Source organism: Pseudorasbora parva, chromosome 14 (genome assembly GCF_024679245.1).
Source record: "Pseudorasbora parva isolate DD20220531a chromosome 14, ASM2467924v1, whole genome shotgun sequence".
Lineage (NCBI taxonomy): Eukaryota > Metazoa > Chordata > Actinopteri > Cypriniformes > Gobionidae > Pseudorasbora > Pseudorasbora parva.
This window is the reverse complement of record NC_090185.1, coordinates 546,983-567,500: the sequence shown is the minus strand read 5'-3', so window position 1 is coordinate 567,500 and position 20,518 is coordinate 546,983. Positions and strand designations below refer to the sequence as shown.

Below are 20,518 nucleotides of genomic sequence, written 5' to 3'. Positions count from 1 at the left end.
ATGAGAACTTTTTGGTCATAATTCCACTAAACGTGTTTGGAGGAAGAAGAAAGATGAGTACCATCCCAAGAACACCATCCCTACTGTGAAGCATGGGGGTGGCAGCATCATGCTGTGGGGGTGTTTTTCTGCACATGGGACAGGGGGACTGCACTGTATTAAGGAGAGGATGACCGGGGCCATGTATTGCGAGATTTTGGGGAACAACCTCCTTCCCTCAGTTAGAGCATTGAAGATGGGTCGAGGCTGGGTCTTACAACATGACAATGAACTGAAGCACAGCCAGGATAACCAAGGAGAGGCTCTGTCAGAAGCATATCAAGGTTCTGGTGTGGCTTAGCCCGTCTCCAGACCTAAACCCAATAGAGGATCTTTGGAGGAGCTCAAACTCTGTGTTTCTCAGCGACAGGCCAGAAACCTGACGGATCTAGAGAAGATCTGTGTGGAGGAGTGGGCCAGAAACCTGACGGGTCTAGAGAAGATCTGTGTGGAGGAGTGGGCCAGAAACCTGACGGGTCTAGAGAAGATCTGTGTGGAGGAGTGGGCCAGAAACCTGACGGATCTAGAGAAGATCTGTGTGGAGGAGTGGGCCAGAAACCTGACGGGTCTAGAGAAGATCTGTGTGGAGGAGTGGGCCAGAAACCTGACGGGTCTAGAGAAGATCTGTGTGGAGGAGTGGGCCAGAAACCCTCCTGCAGAGCAAACCTGCTGAAGAACTACAGCACACGCTTGACCTCTGGAAACACAAACAAAGGCTATCTGTCTGTCTGTCTGTCTGTCTGTCTGTCTGTCTGTCTGTCTGTCTATCTATCTATCTATCTATCTCTGTCTGCCTATCTGCCTGTCTATCTATGTCTGTCTGTCCGCCCGCCCGCCCGCCTGCCCATCTATCTATCTATCTATCTATCTATCTATCTATCTATCTATCTATCTATCTATCTATCTATCTATCTATCTATCTATCTATCTATCTGTCTGTCTGTCTGTCTGTCTGTCTGTCTGTCTGTCTATCTATCTATCTATCTATCTATCTATCTATCTGTCTGTCTGTCTGTCTATCTATCTACTTTCTGTCTGTCTGTCTGTCTGTCTGTCTGTCTATCTATCTGTCTGTCTGTCTGTCTGCCTGCCTGCCTGCCTGCCTGCCTGCCTGCCTGCCTGCCTGTCTGTCTGTCTGCCTGCCTGCCTGCCTGCCTGCCTGCCTGCCTGCCTGTCTGTCTGTCTATCTATCTATCTATCTATCTATCTATCTATCTATCTATCTGTCTGTCTGTCTGTCTGTCTGTCTGTCTGTCTCTCTCTCTTCTAAAGAATGTGTTTGTCTTTCTTCTCCTTTTCTCAGAAATGACCCTTATGCCGCCGCAAACATTCCTGTCTGTCTCTCGGCTCTTTTCCTAGAAGCCATTTTCTGTAGCATTAATTTCCCTTCTTCTCCTCTCTCTCTCTCTCTCTCTCTCTCTCTCTCTCTCTCTCTCTCTCTCTCTCTCTCTCTTGACCCCCGGTGAGATGAGGTCATGAAGGACAGACACTCAGACATTCCCATTAAAGTCATATTTTTCAGCTTGTAATATCAAACCATGAATCGTTGCACAGATATTGATCTGTTTAGCAGAACACACACTCTCAATGTAAATACAGTCTGAGTGTGTGTGTGTGTGTGTGTGTGTGTGTGTGTGTGTGTGTGTGTGTGTGTGTGTAGACATTCCTCAGCATGTGAGTGTGTGTGGTAGCATATGCTGAAGCTCACATCTGGGAGTCATTAAACCCCCTTTAGACCCTCCCCCAACACACACACACACTCTCTCTCTCACACACACCAACACACACACTTACTCACTGACACTCTCTCTCTCACACACACACACACTCTGCTCTGTTCATTAACTCTCATCTCACTCGTTAAAGCATAAGTCTTTGTTCACGTTTAAAGACGTTTGCTGCTGCAACTCTCCGTCTCTCTCTCTCTCTCTCTCTCTCTCTCTCTCTCTCTCTCTCTCTCTCTCTCTCTCTCTCTCTGTGTGTGTGTTTGTCATCTGCCCTGCCTGTAATCCTGTTCTTCCTCCCCCAACAGACTCCATCACCAAACGAGAAACATTTAAACGAAGTATTAAATCTATTAAATGTCATGTATTTACTGTCCTCAATAACTCATAATAACTTCAGCACACGAGCCTCTTCTCCCTTAAACTCACTCGAATGACACGCAGGCGACCGCAGTTATAAACACATTCTCTCTGAGGTCAGATGTTTAAAAGAAATACACTAAATATGATATTTAAGAGTAAATCTGCTCACCTTTAATTCAGTCCTTTATTCCTCGAGTGATGCTCAAATCTCGGCGTGTCTGAAGTCTCCGCGACGCCCCGCCCCCCGGCCGCCCATCACGCGAAGCCCCGCCCACGGCCCCTCCCCCTCCCCCTCCCCGATCACCGCTGACAGGAATATGAAACTCCATCCTCATCCAAAACCGTGAATATAACGCTAATATACATCTTAATAAATATAATATACGCTCTACAGCTCTTATATGCATATTTCTGCTGGTTAGCTCGTGTTTTAATCACTTATTTCCGTTGGGGATCAACCGTTGGCTCATCACGTGACACATCGCCCTCGCGCGGCCGATCAACAGTACGCTAAACCCGCGTTTATTTTACACTGAACAGTTTTGAAGAAAAACACAAATTATGGCTATATTTTTAAATAGTATAGTAAAAGAGATGCATCATTCACCTTACATCGTTCTAAAGACTTGAGAACCAGCTCAAATATACTCCATTCCCATACTTCCATCTGTGCTATCCACACTTTATTATTCAAACATGAGAATGAGAGTCTGAGAGTAATTTTTTTAAAATGAAAAACATGTTTTAGTAGAGATCAAGTCAGTAAAAACACAGTGTTGTGAACTTCAAGCATATATTTATTTAATATACAGAAAGATCTCCAGATAAAATGAGCTCTTAAGTGTCTCTGAAGCAACACACACACACACACACACACACATATATATATATGCGTCTGTTTCTGGAGTGATGAACCTGATGTGAGTGTCTAGGTGTGTGAGAGCTGGCTATACATCTTCAGTGTTTTACGCGGACGCCATTTTCTTCTCCTTGTACACGGCCATCATCTTCTTTATCTCAGCGATGGCTTTGCCCGGATTCAAACCCTGCGGGACGAGATACTCGGATCAGAACACTGAGAATAGGGCACGAGGAGGGGCATGAGTAGGGCATGAGTAGGGCACGAGTAGGGCATGAGTAGGGCACGAGGAGGGCATGAGTAGGGGCACGAGTAGGGCATGAGTAGGGCACGAGGAGGGCATGAGTAGGGCACGAGGAGGGCATGAGTAGGGCACGAGGAGGGCATGAGTAGGGCACGAGGAGGGCATGAGTAGGGGCACGAGGAGGGCATGAGTAGGGGCACGAGGAGGGCATGAGTAGGGCACGAGGAGGGCATGAGTAGGGGCACGAGGAGGGCATGAGTAGGGGCACGAGGAGGGCATGAGTAGGGCACGAGGAGGGCATGAGTAGGGGCACGAGGAGGGCATGAGTAGGGCACGAGGAGGGCATGAGTAGGGGCACGAGGAGGGCATGAGTAGGGGCACGAGGAGGGCATGAGTAGGGCACGAGGAGGGCATGAGTAGGGGCACGAGTAGGGCATGAGTAGGGCACGAGGAGGGCATGAGTAGGGGCACGAGGAGGGGCATGAGTAGGGCATGAGTAGGGCACGAGTAGGGCATGAGTAGGGGCACGAGGAGGGCATGAGTAGGGGCACGAGGAGGGCATGAGTAGGGCACGAGTAGGGCATGAGTAGGGCACGAGTAGGGCACGAGTAGGGCATGAGTAGGGGCACGAGTAGGGCATGAGTAGGGGCACGAGTAGGGCATGAGTAGGGCACGAGGAGGGCATGAGTAGGGGCACGAGGAGGGGCATGAGTAGGGCATGAGTAGGGCACGAGTAGGGCATGAGTAGGGCACGAGTAGGGCATGAGTAGGGGCACGAGTAGGGCATGAGTAGGGCACGAGGAGGGCATGAGTAGGGGCACGAGGAGGGGCATGAGTAGGGCATGAGTAGGGCACGAGTAGGGCATGAGTAGGGCACGAGGAGGGCATGAGTAGGGGCACGAGGAGGGCATGAGTAGGGCACGAGTAGGGCACGAGTAGGGCACGAGTAGGGCATGAGTAGGGCATGAGTAGGGGCACGAGGAGGGCATGAGTAGGGGCACAAGGAGGGGCATGAGTAGGGCACGAGTAGGGCATGAGTAGGGCACGAGGAGGGCACGAGTAGGGCATGAGTAGGGCACGAGTAGGGCATGAGTAGGGCACGAGGAGGGCATGAGTAGGGGCACGAGGAGGGCATGAGTAGGGCACGAGTAGGGCATGAGTAGGGCACGAGGAGGGCATGAGTAGGGGCACGAGGAGGGCATGAGTAGGGGCACAAGGAGGGGCACGAGGAGGGCATGAGTAGGGCATGAGTAGGGGCACGAGGAGGGCATGAGTAGGGGCACGAGGAGGGCATGAGTAGGGGCACGAGTAGGGGCACGAGGAGGGCATGAGTAGGGGCACGAGGAGGGCATGAGTAGGGCATGAGTAGGGGCACGAGGAGGGCATGAGTAGGGGCACGAGGAGGGCATGAGTAGGGGCACGAGGAGGGCATGAGTAGGGCATGAGTAGGGGCACGAGGAGGGCATGAGTAGGGGCACGAGGAGGGCATGAGAAGGGGCACGAGGAGGGCATGAGTAGGGGCACGAGGAGGGCATGAGTAGGGGCACAAGGAGGGCATGAGTAGGGGCACGAGGAGGGCATGAGTAGGGGCACGAGGAGGGCATGAGTAGGGGCACGAGGAGGGCATGAGTAGGGCATGAGTAGGGGCACGAGGAGGGCATGAGTAGGGGCACGAGGAGGGCATGAGTAGGGGCACGAGGAGGGCATGAGTAGGGGCACGAGGAGGGCATGAGTAGGGCACGAGGAGGGGCACGAGGAGGGCATGAGTAGGGGCACGAGGAGGGCATGAGTAGGGCATGAGTAGGGGCACGAGGAGGGCATGAGTAGGGGCACGAGGAGGGTATGAGTAGGGGCACGAGGAGGGGATGAGTAGGGCACGAGGAGGGCATGAGTAGGGGCACGAGGAGGGCATGAGTAGGGGCACGAGGAGGGCATGAGTAGGGGCACGAGGAGGGCATGAGTAGGGGCACGAGGAGGGCATGAGTAGGGGCACGAGGAGAGCATGAGGAGGGGCACGAGGAGGGCATGAGTAGGGGCACGAGGAGGGCATGAGTAGGGGCACGAGGAGGGCATGAGTAGGGGCACGAGGAGGGCATGAGTAGGGGCACGAGGAGGGCATGAGTAGGGGCACGAGGAGGGCATGAGTAGGGGCACGAGGAGGGCATGAATAGGGCACGAGAAAGGCATGAGTAGGGGCACAAGAAGGGCATGAGTAGGGGCACGAGAAGGGCATGCGTAGGGCATGAGTAGGGGCACGAGGAGGGGCACGAGTAGGGCACGAGTAGGGCACGAGGAGGGCATGAGTAGGGGCACGAGTAGGGCATGAGTAGGGGCACGAGTAGGGCATGAGGAGGGGCACGAGGAGGGGCACGAGTAGGGCATGAGTAGGGGCACGAGTAGGGCATGAGTAGGGGCACGAGGAGGGCATGAGTAGGGGCACGAGGAGGGGCACGAGGAGGGCATGAGTAGGGGCACGAGGAGGGCATGAGTAGGGCATGAGTAGGGGCACGAGGAGGGCATGAGTAGGGGCACGAGGAGGGTATGAGTAGGGGCACGAGGAGGGGATGAGTAGGGCACGAGGAGGGCACGAGTAGGGGCACGAGGAGGGCACGAGTAGGGGCACGAGGAGGGCATGAGTAGGGGCACGAGGAGGGCATGAGTAGGGGCACGAGGAGGGCATGAGTAGGGGCACGAGGAGGGCATGAGTAGGGGCACGAGGAGGGCATGAGTAGGGGCACGAGGAGGGCATGAGTAGGGGCACGAGGAGGGCATGAGTAGGGGCACGAGGAGAGCATGAGGAGGGGCACGAGGAGGGCATGAGTAGGGGCACGAGGAGGGCATGAGTAGGGGCACGAGGAGGGCATGAGTAGGGGCACGAGGAGGGCATGAGTAGGGGCACGAGGAGGGCATGAGTAGGGGCACGAGGAGGGCATGAATAGGGCACGAGAAAGGCATGAGTAGGGGCACAAGAAGGGCATGAGTAGGGGCACGAGAAGGGCATGCGTAGGGCATGAGTAGGGGCACGAGGAGGGGCACGAGTAGGGCACGAGTAGGGCACGAGGAGGGCATGAGTAGGGGCACGAGTAGGGCATGAGTAGGGGCACGAGTAGGGCATGAGGAGGGGCACGAGGAGGGGCACGAGTAGGGCATGAGTAGGGGCACGAGGAGGGCATGAGTAGGGGCACGAGTAGGGCATGAGTAGGGGCACGAGTAGGGTCACGAGTAGGGGCACGAGTAGGGTCACGAGTAGGGCATGAGTAGGGGCACGAGTAGGGCATGAGTAGGGGCACGAGTAGGGCATGAGTAGGGGCACGAGGAGGGCACGAGTAGGGCATGAGTAGGGGCACGAGTAGGGCATGAGTAGGGGCACGAGTAGGGTCACGAGTAGGGCATGAGTAGGGTCACGAGTAGGGCATGAGTAGGGCACGAGAAGGGCATGAGTAGGGCACGAGTAGGGGCAAGAGAAGGGCATGAGTAGGGCACGAGAAGGGCATGAATAGGGGCACGAGAAGGGCATGAATAGGGGCACGAGAAGGGCATGAATAGGGGCACGAGAAGGGCATGAATAGGGGCACGAGAAGGGCATGAATAGGGGCACGAGAAGGGCATGAATAGGGCACGAGAAGGGCATGAATAGGGGCACGAGGAGGGGCATGAGTAGGGTCACGAGTAGGGCATGAATAGGGCACGAGGAGGGCATGAATAGGGCACGAGAAGTGCATTAATAGGGCATGAGTAGGGCACGAGTAGGGCATGAGTAGGGCACGAATAGGGCATGAGTAGGGCACGAATAGGGCATGAGTAGGGCACGAGTAGGGCATGAGTAGGGCACGAGTAGGGCATGAGTAGGGTCACGAGTAGGGCATGAGTAGGGTCACGAGAAGGGCATGAATAGGGCATGAATAGGGGCACGAATAGGGCACGAGTAGGGGCACGAATAGGGCACGAGTAGAGGCACGAGTAGGGCATGAGTAGGGGCACGAGAAGGGCATGAGTAGGGCACGAGTAGGGGCATGAGAAGGGCATGAATAGGGGCACGAGAAGGGCATGAATAGGGGCACGAGAAGGGCATGAATAGGGGCACGAGTAGGGGCACGAGAAGGGCATGAGTAGGGCACGAGAAGGGCATGAATAGGGGCACGAGAAGGGCATGAATAGGGGCACGAGGAGGGCATGAGTAGGGGCACGAGAAGGGCATGAATAGGGCACGAGTAGGGGCACGAGAAGGGCATGAATAGGGCACAAGTAGGGCACGAGTAGGGCATGAATAGGGGGGTCTGGATTACCTTCGGGCAGGTTCTGGTGCAGTTCATGATGGTGTGGCAGCGGTACAGAGAGAACGGGTCCTGGAGTTTGGACAGCCTCTCCTCTGTAAAGTCATCTCGTGAGTCAATCATCCAGCGGTACGCCTGCAAAACAGGACACAGATGAGCAACAGCAAAACAACATGCCCGGCAACAGTTGCCAAGGTAGGTCAGTTTTAAAGGGCTCAGTTTCTGAGTGTGGTCGGCTCTATTTAAACCCTGTTTGTGTTTTTTTTGGCCACTCTGATTGGCTGTTCAGAGCATGAGAACTCGAGTGTCCCTCACCTCACTAATCTAAGGAAGCCCGTTTCCGCCGCTAAATAAAGAAATAAAAGAAGTAATTGCTTTTTATCTTTATCTTTTTTTCTGACAATTACGGGTTATAAAGTCAGAATTGAGATAAAAAGTCGCAATTACTCGGTTTATTTTTTAATTTAGTGACGGAAACGGGCTTCCCTACTAATCTTGTCTGTCTATCTGGATACTTCATTGCCCTTTGTGAGCGATGACTATAATCTGCTGCCACCTGCTGGAGTACACACTCATTTCCTGAGGCGGTTTGGTGTCACGGCATTAAACGATTAGTTCACTTCTAAATAAACTTTTGCTGATAGTTTCCTCACCCCCATGTCTTTCTTTAGTGGAAAAGAAATGAAGGTTTTTGATGAAAACATTCCAGGATTTTTCTCCATATACTGGACTTCAATGGGCCTCAAACGGCTCAAGGGCCGAATGAGTTACAGCGCAGCTTCAGAGGGCTTTAAACGACACCAGACGATTTTATCGTTAAAACGTTTTTACGCACACATTTTTTCGGTTGTTCCAACTTCGTCAAGCGTGATCTTTTCAGCGCAACAGCGCATCACAGAACAGAGCAAGGCCAGCATTAGTGCTGATAAAACTTAAACTTGTTTATTTTGCGTTTAAATGCCGATGGTTTGTCTAGATAAGACCCTTATTCATCGTCTGCTGTCGTTTGAAGCTGCGCTGAAACTCATTCGGCCCCTGAGCCGTTTGAGGCCCATTGAAGTCCATTATATGGAGAAAAATCCTGGAGTGTTTTCATCCAAAACCTTCATTTCTTTTCCACTAAAGAAAGACAAGGGGTGAGGAAACTATCAGCAAAACAGAAAACAAGATTATTTTTCTCACCCCATTGGCAGATTATTTATCTTATTTTAAGCAAAAACTCTCTTCATTTTGAGTTATTTTTCCCAAAACAAGACAATAACTTTTGCTTGTCTAGTAAATACTTCTCGTTTTGAGAATCTCAAACATTGCCTCACACACACACAGAAGAAATCAGGACAGAAGTGGACAAAAGAGGATTCAAACGCCAGGTGTAAGCGGTTCATAAGTTTGAACAGAAGTGTGTGTGTGAGAGTGAGAGTGTGTGTGTGTGTGTGTGTGTGTGTGTCAGGGTATCTGCAGGTTTCATCAAGTCAAATTTAAGACTTTTTAAGACCATTATGAATAAAATTTAAGACCTATATCACGCAATAAAAAAAAACATGCATAGGAAATGCAGAATCAGTCAATTACTTAAACTTATATTATTTATTTAAATTGAACAAAGTATTAGTAAACTCATTATTCATAGCTCAATCCCACCAGGAATTTTTTTTTTTTTTTTTGGGGACCAAAATTATTATTTTTTTGTGGTGGTCACTTCCATAAATTTGCAAACATTTTTATTTTTTTATAATAAGGATGCAACATTAACAATATTATTATGTTAGATGCACAATAGTCACACATGGCAATAAAACTGACAAAATGCATGAATCTTGCTTGATAAGGCCTATTAGAAAACAATAAAGGCTGGTCCAGCGGTGTGCTATCTATCTTTAATAACTCGATCGCTTGGGGTGGGAAATATGACCAACATCTTAAAAGTAAACCACAGCAATAAGCAATTGCTTAATATAAGTAAAACGTTTTTAAGTAATTGCATAATCAAGTAATTGGTCAGTAATAAAAATATATACTTATAAACAAATGACAATAGGACAAATGCAATTGGAATAAATACAGCATAAAGATGCACATCTACGAAGAGGAACACTCCAGCGGTTTCAGAAATAGGGCTTATTCAACTTCTTTAGACATTTAGATATGAGGCCAAATGCGTTTGTCTCAGTGCACGCATTGTTTTAGTTTGGCAGGGTCGCCGCTAGCTTAGCTTATAATTCATTTCCCCACATATCTAAAGGTAGCAAAGTAGAATAATCCCTATTTCTAAAACAGTTCGACTGTTCCTTTAAGTGTAAGTGCTGTTTCCCCGTTTGTGTTGTTAAGCTATTAGTTTGCTTTCACTTTGAGAGCTTACTAGTGCGCAGATCCAGTGCTTACTGACACGTCCCAAACCTTTAACTCAAATCAGGATATAGACGCATAATGTGTGTATTTGATCGTTCAAGAGTAACGTTAGGCTATTGGGCCTAGAAAAAACACATTCAATACACTCACGCAAGCGCTGACAGGCAGCAAACACACACAGCCTGACATCAGAGTTCGGAGTTCACATCACTGTTATTAACTCGTTTAGTGCAATCGGGTATATTATACTTTTATTTGGTCATTATGCAAGAGGGTGAGAAAGATTGGCCTCACGATCGCGGAACTGCAAGAACCGTCAGACTCGGCTGAAGAATAAAGCGTCTGTGGGGTACGAGCTGAAAGAGGCTCGTGCCAATAACACGAAAGCTGACTGGCTGCAATAGAAGTGGCATGCTGGTCTCATTTCTAGTTGTAATAGAGCGAACAATAGTTGGTCTAGCGAAAGAAAGAACTACAAACACCACGGAACACACACACGCACACGCGCGCGCACATGCTGCGGGAGGCGAGAGCATTTCAATGAGGTAGCGTTACACGGACGTAGGAAAATGAAGACCTGTTAAACATTATTTAAGACCTAGAACGCAGTGCTTCCGCGAAATTAAGACTTTAAGGCCTTATATTTTGATTTTGAAATTTCATACTTTTAAGACTTTTTAAGACTCTGCGGGGACCCTTGTGTGTGTGTGTGTGTGTGTGTGTGTGTGTGGCGAGGGTTTACCTGCATGAGGACGGCTGGGCCCAGATACTTGTCTCCGTTCCACCAGTAGCTGGGACAGCTGGTGCTGCAGCAGGCGCACAGGATACACTCATACAGGCCGTCCTACAGAGACACACACACACCTGAGACACGCCGATGTGTGTGTGTGTGTGTGATGGGTAGGTTTAAGGGCAGTGTAGGGGGATAGAATGTACAGTATAAAATCCATTACGCCAATGGAATGTCCCCACAATTCACAAAAACCTAACGTGTGTGTGTGTGTGTGTGTGTGTGTGTGTGTGTGTGTGTGTGTGATGGGTAGGTTTAAGGGCAGTGTAGGGGGATAGAATGTACAGTATAAAATCCATTACGCCAATGGAAAGTCCCCACAATTCACAAAAACCTAACGTGTGTGTGTGTGTGTGTGTGTGTGTGTTACCAGCTTCTCTCGGTCCTCCACACTCTGCAGATACTGCTCCTGGCCCTGCTTGGACTCGTCCTTCTTCTTCAGGAACGGCTCGATGGATTTATACTGAGCGTAGAAGTTGCTCATGTCCTGCGGGACACAGACCGACAGTGTTCACACACACAGATACTCTCACACACACACACACACACACTCTCACACAGACACACACTCTCACACATAGATACTCACACACATACAGATACTCTCACACACACACACACACACACACTCTCACACAGACAAACACACTCTCACACATAGATACTCACACACATACAGATACTCTCACACACACACACACACTCTCACACAGACACACACTCTCACACAGACACACACACACACTCTCACACAGACAAACACACTCTCACACATAGATACTCACACACATACAGATACTCTCACACACACACACACACACACTCTCACACAGACAAACACACTCTCACACATAGATACTCACACACATACAGATACTCTCACACACACACACACACTCTCACACAGACACACACACACACTCTCACACAGACAAACACAATCTCACACATAGATACTCACACACATACACACACACACACACTCTCACACAGACACACACACACACTCTCACACAGACACACACTCTCACACATAGATACTCTCACACACACACACACACACACACACTCTCTCTCTCACACACAGACACACACACACATAGATACTCACACACTCACACACACAGATACTGTCACACACACAGACTCTCACACACAGACACACACACATAGATACTCACACACACACACACACTCACAGATACTGTCACACACACAGACACACACACACACATAGATACTCTCACACACTCACTCACACACACTCTCTCTCACTCACACACACACTCTCACACATACACACACACACAGATACTCACGGGCACCAGGTCCTTCACCACATACATGTGTGGCAGTGGGTATATCTTCGTCACCTTGTCGGTGTTGGTGTCGATTTTGTTGAGACAGGCGAGTGTGTTTCCGCCGCTGATGTTCATGGCACACGAGCCACAGATTCCTGCACAACACACACATCCCATATCCAGATTAACGGCAGCGGCAGCGGGTTCCAGAGCTGGCACTGCGGCGCTTACGGCACGAGCGGCTCAAACGCGTTTGGGATTTTATCTTGCGTGATTTTTTTATCATTTCGTTATTTTGGCTTTGAATTTCATTTGTTAGAAATATGAACTGAATTTAGAAATGCTTTTGAAATTAAAATTTTTGCGTTTAATAAATAAAACACATTTTTTAAATCAAGACCTCAACGCAAATTAAGCTGAGCGAGCCGCGCGATGACTGCCATAGACAATACGCAGATCCGCAGCAGCGGTTCACGCTCGGCTCATGCTACGGCTTCGGCGCGCAGAGCTCTCACTCGCTGAGCTCCTGTTCACTGCTATTGGTGGAACTATAATCAGACCATATCGGTTATCAGTGGTCTTACGCTGGATTTCAACAGACTCCTCATGTAGAGGTCAAGTGTGGCGTGGGGCCATTTTGATTTAAAAACTGAAATAGTTCACTGCAAACATTGCGATGCCGTGTATAAGAAGTACAAGATGGCCACGAGTCTTGATCTAACGCGACCGCTTAAACCAAGAGCGTCCGTCCCTGGCTGATGTCGGCTGCGGTGGAGGAACCTTACCTGTGCATTCGTCACCTCAGAGCGTGTTTTCGCGGCGTGTCCGTTTTTGTTTCGGTTAACGGGTCAGAGCTTGCACACTGCCTTTCCTGTAGCTCAACCAGTAGAGCGTGGCGCTAGCAACACTAAGGTCATGGGTTCGATTCCCAGGGAAAGCAAGAACTGACAATAATGTAAAATGTGTCCTTGAATGCAATGTAAGTCGCTTTGGATAAAATATGCATAAATGCCTGAAGGGTTCGCTTAAACTCGAGCCGCGCCCAAAATGCGGAGAACCGATGCCTATTTTTCATGCGACACGCGAGCGTGTTGGAAACGTTCCCAGGCAAAATAGAATCGAAAATATGTTTATATATAATTTTGACACGAAAGCACATTAATAAATGACATTTTGATGTTTGAAAGTCTCTAGTTAACATTAACGCTGATATAGGCCTAATTGTAATAAATTAAAACGTAATTATTGATTTTGAAATATTGCAGCCGTTACAGAATAAAATATTCGGCCGTCAATGTCTTTGCTGTATCAGTAGTCTATTTATGTGTAACATGAAGTATAGGCCTTCCCTGTACGACACCTAGCATTAGCAGTAGCGCCGCGTCAGACACGCTGCTGGTGTGCAAAGACGTTAGAAAACGCCACGCTGGAACGCATACGTTCGGCTCGGCTAACTGAGCGTAGTTTACTGTCTGCCACAAGTTGATCTCGTAATAAAGGTCTCATTGCAGAAAAACGCTGATAAAAGTTAAATCATTCATTTTATTATAAAAAATATGAATGACTAATCGATAGTCGAGTGTTAATTCTCCGACGATCGACTAAGAAAGCGTAATCGAATGGCCATCCCCGCTGGTATGTGAGGCACGTTTGGCATCTCACCCTCTCTGCAGGAGCGTCTGAAGGTCAGCGTGCCGTCCATCTCGTTCTTGATCTTGATGAGCGCGTCCAGAACCATCGGCCCGCACCTGAGAGAGTCAAGTCGACTTTATTTATATCGCGCTTTACGATGACGATTGTTTCAAAGCAGCTCCACAGTGTTAGTTACACAGCAGACGCTCAGTCTACGGACCAGCCCGCGGCGGCACTTACGTGTTCAGGTCAATCTCGTAGGTCTGCATGCGCGGTTTGTCTCCGGCCGTATCCGGATCCCAGCGGTAGATCTGGAACTTCTTAATCCTGGGCTGAGGCGCCGACGCCGCCGCCGTCTGGGCGAACCGCACCGCCTGGAGAGAGAGACGCGTTAGAGTCGGCACGATAAATACCGTTTGTTTCGCGATATACCGTCCGATAAATGTTATGCGGTAAACAATATTAGTCATTTTAAAGCGTTAGTTCAGCCAGAAATGTAAACTGTGTGATTAATTCCTCCTGTGGTTGGCCAGCCGTCAGAAATCCGATGGCTCAGAAAGGCCTTCATTGACACCAATGTCATTTCCTCTCTCAAGACCCATAAAGGCACTAAAGACGTCGTTACAAAGCCCATCTCACTACAGCGGCTCTACAATCATTGATGAAGAGGCCAGAATAGAGTTAGTGCGCAAAAACACTAAATAACGACTTATATAGTGATGGCCGATTTCAGAACAAAGCTTCGAACCGCTGTCAGTCAGTGAATCGATTCATGATTCGAACCGTTATGAGTCAGTGAATCGATTCATGATTCGAACCGTTATGAGTCAGTGAATCGATTCATGATTCAAACCGTTATGAGTCAGTGAATCGATTCATGATTCGAACCGTTATGAGTCAGTGAATCGATTCATGATTCAAACCGTTATGAGTCAGTGAATCGATTCATGATTCGAACCGTAATGATTCAGTGAATCGATTCATGATTCGGATTGCGTGTCAAACCACTGAAGTCACAAGACTTTGGTGATCCGAATCATGAATCGATTCACTGACTCATAACGGTTCGAATCATGAATCGATTCACTGACTCATAACGGTTCGAAGCTTTGTTTTGAAATCGGCCATCACTATATAAGTCGTTATTTAGTTGTTGTTGTTTTTTTGCACACAAAAATTATTCATATCGTCAAATACCGCGATTGTGAAAATATAATGTTTGGTCATACTAATGCACAAATACTGACCTCTGGGGTTTACAGGCGGAACTACACTCGTTATTACATCACTGTTACCAAACACACTGAACTCGAAACTCTCTTAATTACGACTCAAAACATGTCACAAGATCAGAGAGAAACCGCGACACTGTTCTTTGTAATGAACATGGATACAATAGTAAACATGTCACATCATATTCTATATATCAGTGCTCATCATCACTAAATAATATAAAACCGCAGGTTGTCATGTGATATTCGCGATCGCGCGACACAACATTAATCTCGGTGATCTTTCTGCCGCTATATAGCGATATTAAACTCACCGTGATCGCGGCGGGTCGGTGTACGGCGGCGCAGCGGCTCAAGGAGAAACACACAGCAGCCATGTTCGCGTCAATCTGACCCTCCGCTCCTCCAACAGCCCACAATGCACTGCGCCTGCGCGGGCCGCGTCCCCATACGCGCGCTCAGCCGCCTACTGAGGGAGCATCCGCGTCTCAGTGACGTCAGGTCACGTGCACTAGCCAGGCAGATTCCCGGGGTTTGACACGCAGCCCGCGAGTGATATAAGCGGTTGTGAAACGCATTATATAAATTTCCGTTTCATGTTTTAATAATGATAAATGTACACATATTAACCGCGCACTATAAATCACACATAACTAGTGGGAAACAGCGCGTTATCACGGTGTGCTGTCTCATTCATCATTCTTAATGATTCATAATTGTATTTATATATAGTTTAATTCATAGCGTGGGCTAATAATGTATGTGTATGTATAATAATGGCATGATTTAAAATTAAGCCTTTGTGCTTTTATTAGACTTTTATTTCCTCGCGTCCCCGGATGTGACGTCGTGACACCGGCGGAAGCGGACCGCGCACGCGAGCTCGAGGTCAGTCGGTTAACGGTCGTCATGGTGTTCCTCACGCTCTCCTGCTGGACCCGGAGCCGCGGACCGGACCGGTACTGGAAGGTCCAGGAGCTGCTGAAGAACGCGCGGGTGAGAGAGAGAGAGAGAGAGAGAGAGAGAGAGAGAGAGAGAGAGAGAGAGAGAGAGAGAGAGAGTGAGTGTGTCTGTCTGTCTGTCTGTCTCTCTGTTTGTCTGACTGACTGTGTGTGTGTGTGTGTGTGTGTGTGTGTGTGTGTGTGTGTGTGTGTGTGTGTGTCTGACTGACTGACTGACTGACTGTGTGTGTATGTGTATGTCCGACTGACTGTGTGTGTGTGTGTGTGTGTCTGACTGTGTGCGTGTGTGTGTGTGTGTGTGTATGTGTGTCTGACTGTGTGTGTGTGTGTATGTGTGTCTGACTGACTGACTCTGTGTCTGACTGTGTGTGTGTGTGTGTGTCTGACTGACTGACTGTGTGTGTGTGTGTGTGTATGTCCGACTGACTGTGTATGTGTATGTGTGTGTGTGTGTGTGTGTGTGTGTGTGTGTGTGTCTGACTGTGTGTGTGTGTGTGTGTGTATGTGTGTCTGACTGTGTGTGTGTGTGTATGTGTGTCTGACTGACTGACTCTGTGTCTGACTGTGTGTGTGTGTGTGTGTGTGTGTGTCTGACTGTGTGTGTGTGTGTCTGTCTGTCTGACTGACTGACTGACTGTGTGTGTGTGTGTATGTGTGTCTGACTGTGTGTGTGTGTATGTGTGTCTGACTGACTGACTCTGTGTCTGACTGTGTGTGTGTGTGTGTGTGTGTGTCTGACTGTGTGTGTGTGTGTGTGTGTGTGTGTGTGTCTGACTGTGTGTGTGTGTGTGTGTGTCTGTCTGTCTGACTGTGTGTGTGTGTGTGTGTGTCATAGTTCAAGCATTCTGTGAGCGTTCCGCGAGTGTTAGCGGCAGCGTTCTGATGGTCATGTGTTTCTGCAGCACTTCCGCGGCAGGAAGAACCGCTGCTACAGTCTGGCGGTGCGAGCCGTGCGCCGAGCCTTCGTCTACGCCAGCAAAGGACGCAAAGCCAAGCGACGCAACATGCGCCAGGTACACACACACACACACACACACACACACGCATCAGCAGGCCTGTCAATCACTCATGACCTCTGACCTCTGTCCACAGCTGTGGATCTCGCGCATCGCCGCCGCCAGCAGAGAACACCACCTGAAGTATCCGGCGCTCATACACAACCTGCTGAAGGTCAGTGAAGGTCACGGGTTCACCCATCCACACCACTTCATCCAAAATGAGCCGTTACCCGCGGTTACCAGTCCTCCAAAATGAGCCGTTACCCACGGTTACCTGTCCTCCAAAATGAGCCGTTACCAGTCCTCCAAAATGAGCCGTTACCCACGGTTACCAGTCCTCCAAAATGAGCCGTTACCAGTCCTCCAAAATGAGCCGTTACCCACGGTTACCAGTCCTCCAAAATGAGCCGTTACCAGTCCTCCAAAATAAGCCGTTACCAGCGGTTACCAGTCCTCCAAAATGAGCCGTTACCCACGGTTACCAGTCCTCCAAAATAAGCCGTTACCAGCGGTTACCAGTCCTCCAAAATGAGCCGTTACCCACGGTTACCAGTCCTCCAAAATGAGCCGTTACCCGCGGTTACCAGTCCTCCAAAATGAGCCGTTACCCACGGTTACCAGTCCTCCAAAATGAGCCGTTACCCGCGGTTACCAGTCCTCCAAAATGAGCCGTTACCAGTCCTCCAAAATGAGCCGTTACCCACGGTTACCAGTCCTCCAAAATGAGCCGTTACCAGTCCTCCAAAATGAGCCGTTACCCACGGTTACCTGTCCTCCAAAATGAGCCGTTACCAGTCCTCCAAAATGAGCCGTTACCCACGGTTACCAGTCCTCCAAAATGAGCCGTTACCAGTCCTCCAAAATAAGCCGTTACCAGCGGTTACCAGTCCTCCAAAATGAGCCGTTACCCACGGTTACCAGTCCTCCAAAATGAGCCGTTACCCGCGGTTACCAGTCCTCCAAAATGAGCCGTTACCAGTCCTCCAAAATGAGCCGTTACCCGCGGTTACCAGTCCTCCAAAATGAGCCGTTACCCGCGGTTACCAGTCCTCCAAAATGAGCCGTTACCCGCGGTTACCAGTCCTCCAAAATGAGCCGTTACCCGCGGTTACCAGTCCTCCAAAATGAGCCGTTACCAGTCCTCCAAAATGAGCCGTTACCCGCGGTTACCAGTCCTCCAAAATGAGCCGTTACCCGCGGTTACCAGTCCTCCAAAATGAGCCGTTACCCGCGGTTACCAGTCCTCCAAAATGAGCCGTTACCCGCGGTTACCAGTCCTCCAAAATGAGCCGTTACCAGTCCTCCAAAATGAGCCGTTACCCGCGGTTACCAGTCCTCCAAAATGAGCCGTTACCAGTCCTCCAAAATGAGCCGTTACCAGCGGTTACCAGTCCTCCAAAATGAGCCGTTACCCGCGGTTACCAGTCCTCCAAAATGAGCCGTTACCAGTCCTCCAAAATGAGCCGTTACCAGCGGTTACCAGTCCTCCAAAATGAGCCGTTACCCGCGGTTACCAGTCCTCCAAAATGAGCCGTTACCAGTCCTCCAAAATGAGCCGTTACCCGCGGTTACCAGTCCTCCAAAATGAGCCGTTACCAGTCCTCCAAAATGAGCCGTTACCAGCGGTTACCAGTCCTCCAAAATGAGCCGTTACCAGCCGTTACCAGTCCTCCAAAATGAGCCGTTACCAGTCCTCCAAAATGAGCCGTTACCAGTCCTCCAAAATGAGCCGTTACCAGTCCTCCAAAATGAGCCGTTACCAGTCCTCCAAAATGAGCCGTTACCAGCCGTTACCAGTCCTCCAAAATGAGCCGTTACCAGTCCTCCAAAATGAGCCGTTACCAGCGGTTACCAGTCCTCCAAAATGAGCCGTTACCAGTCCTCCAAAATGAGCCGTTACCAGTGGTTACCAGTCCTCCAAAATGAGCCGTTACCAGCGGTTACGTCCTCCACAATGAGCCGTTACCCGCGGTTACGTCCTCCACAATGAGCCGTTACCCGCGGTTACCAGTCCTAAACACAGATTAGCTTATAATGTTTGTCTATGGAGCACAGAGTGAAATTTAAACCGCTAGTTAATACCACTAACAAGACTAAAAACAGCCTCACACTAACACGGCAGCATAATGAGGGTCCCTACATGCAAACCGAAGCACTGAGAACTTAGCACAGCACTCGTGGATCGACTCGTCAAGACTGTTCTCCAAGATGGCCGCCGTCTGTAAATGCGTAATGTACTGTCTTTATAAAGTATCTTCTTATTAAACTGTGTGTGTGTGTGTCCCTCACAGAGCAGCGTCCAGCTGAACAGGCGTGTGCTGTGTGACCTGTCCATCACAGAGCCGCGTTCGTTCCTAGCGCTAGCTAAACTAGCGCGCGCGCGGCAGCAGGAGGGCTTCAGAGCCGCGCTGGGCGACGGGAACGAGCCGCCGGGGGTCTTCTCCCGCATCACACAGCTGCAGTAACTCCATCTGTGTGTGTGTGAGGCCTCGTCCTCCTGTACATAACTGTCTGTGTGTGTGAATATCAATAAAACATTTTCTTATTGAATGGCTGCTGTATTTAAAATCAGTCCTATCAGTTCAAAGATAGATTACAATCATAACATATCAAGATCATCTGAAGTGCGTGTGTGTGTGTGTGTGTGTGTCCTGAAACAGTAATAATTATTAAATATTACACTGATCAAGTGAATATCACTGCTGATCTCTCCATCACGGCTCCTGTTAGTGGGTGGGATATATTCGGCAGCAAGTGAACATTTCCTCCTCAGAGTTGATGTGTGTGAAGCAGGAGAAATGGGCAAGCGTAAGGATTTGAGCGAGTTTGGCCAGATTGTGACGGCTAGACGACTGGGTCAGAGCATCTCCAAAACTGCAGCTCTTGTGGGCTGTTCCCGGTCTGCAGTGGTCAGTATCTATCAAAAGTGCTCCAAGGAAGGACCAGTGGAGAACCGGCCACAGGGTCATGGGCGGCCAAGGCTCATTGATGACCGTGGGGAGCGAAGGCTGGCCCGTGGGGTCCGATCAAACAGACGAGCTACTGGAGCTCAAACTGCTCCAGAAGTTAATGCTGGTTCTGATAGAAAGCTGTCAGAATACACAGAGCAGCTCAGGTTGAGGCGTATGGACCAGTCAGGGTGACCTCTGACCCCTGACCCCGCCGAAAACACCAACAGTGGCACGTGAGCATCAGAACTGGACCACGGAGCAATGGAAGAAGGTGGCCTGGTCTGAGGAATCACGTGGATGGCTGGGTGTGTGTGTGTGTGTGTGTGGCTTACCTGAGGAACACATGGCCCCAGGATGCACTATGGGAAGAAGCGACGCCTGTGGGATGTGCTGAACGAACAAGTTCGATCTGAAAACTTATAGGACTTAAAGGATCTGCTGCTAACATCTTGGTGCCAGATACCACAGCACACCTTCAGGGGTCCAGCCGAGACGGGTCAGCAACACAATATTAGGTCATAATGTTATGCCTGATCGGTGTATAACTAATTATTTTCTCAACGCATCTAACGTTTCCTAAATCCTCCCATTGCATAGAAACTCGATACAAAGACGCAATTGAATGAAACAATGAAAACGTTAAGATTTTCATTCGCTGTATTTATAACGACATTATCACGTTATCACACTATTCTAGTGTGTAATGCCTCTTAGTGGAGTGTGTGTTATTATTCTTACTGCTTATTATTGCGCATTCATATTGTCTTCTTTCTTGAGAGGAATGGATTTGTAATTTCTCT

The 20,518-nt window shown here is 49.5% G+C and overlaps 3 protein-coding genes across 7 annotated transcripts in view; 1 reads left to right on the top strand and 2 right to left on the bottom strand.

Moving 5' to 3' along the window:
- The window catches only part of mfap2 (microfibril associated protein 2), a 13,838-nt gene extending 11,473 nt beyond the window's left edge, over positions 1-2,365 (bottom strand). For all 5 annotated transcript variants that reach the window (XM_067415120.1, XM_067415122.1, XM_067415121.1 and 2 more), the window contains exon 1: positions 2,296-2,365. The gene's annotated coding sequence lies outside the window, so the exon portion shown is untranslated. The remainder of the gene's footprint in view (positions 1-2,295) is intronic.
- A 537-nt stretch (positions 2,366-2,902) lies between these two features.
- Positions 2,903-15,281, bottom strand: sdhb (succinate dehydrogenase complex, subunit B, iron sulfur (Ip)). The gene is made up of 8 exons (XM_067415115.1): positions 15,122-15,281; positions 13,816-13,949; positions 13,606-13,691; positions 11,962-12,098; positions 11,013-11,129; positions 10,595-10,696; positions 7,516-7,638; positions 2,903-3,172 (listed from the first exon to the last, which is right to left on the bottom strand). The coding sequence occupies exons 1-8, from the start codon at positions 15,182-15,184 to the stop codon at positions 3,092-3,094; spliced, it is 843 nt and encodes a 280-aa protein (XP_067271216.1). The 5' UTR covers positions 15,185-15,281; the 3' UTR covers positions 2,903-3,091.
- Positions 15,282-15,643: 362 nt separating this feature from the next.
- Positions 15,644-19,276, top strand: mrpl20 (mitochondrial ribosomal protein L20). Its single transcript, XM_067415116.1, has 4 exons — positions 15,644-15,803; positions 16,672-16,782; positions 16,862-16,939; positions 19,059-19,276. The coding sequence occupies exons 1-4, from the start codon at positions 15,717-15,719 to the stop codon at positions 19,230-19,232; spliced, it is 450 nt and encodes a 149-aa protein (XP_067271217.1). The 5' UTR covers positions 15,644-15,716; the 3' UTR covers positions 19,233-19,276.
- Positions 19,277-20,518: the final 1,242 nt, after the last annotated feature.

Excerpts from the sequence above, each read along its gene's own strand:
- sdhb (XM_067415115.1), bottom strand. The coding sequence starts at position 15,184 with ATGGCTGCTGTGTGTTTCTCCTTGAGCCGCTGCGCCGCCGTACACCGA. Across the intron at positions 13,950-15,121 it reads ACCGACCCGCCGCGATCACG|GCGGTGCGGTTCGCCCAGAC; the intron begins GTGAGTTTAATA and ends CTCTCTCTCCAG. Across the intron at positions 7,639-10,594 it reads GCCCAGCCGTCCTCATGCAG|GCGTACCGCTGGATGATTGA; the intron begins GTAAACCCTCGC and ends CCTGTTTTGCAG.
- mrpl20 (XM_067415116.1), top strand. The coding sequence starts at position 15,717 with ATGGTGTTCCTCACGCTCTCCTGCTGGACCCGGAGCCGCGGACCGGAC. Across the intron at positions 16,783-16,861 it reads AGCGACGCAACATGCGCCAG|CTGTGGATCTCGCGCATCGC; the intron begins GTACACACACAC and ends CTCTGTCCACAG. Across the intron at positions 16,940-19,058 it reads TCATACACAACCTGCTGAAG|AGCAGCGTCCAGCTGAACAG; the intron begins GTCAGTGAAGGT and ends TGTCCCTCACAG.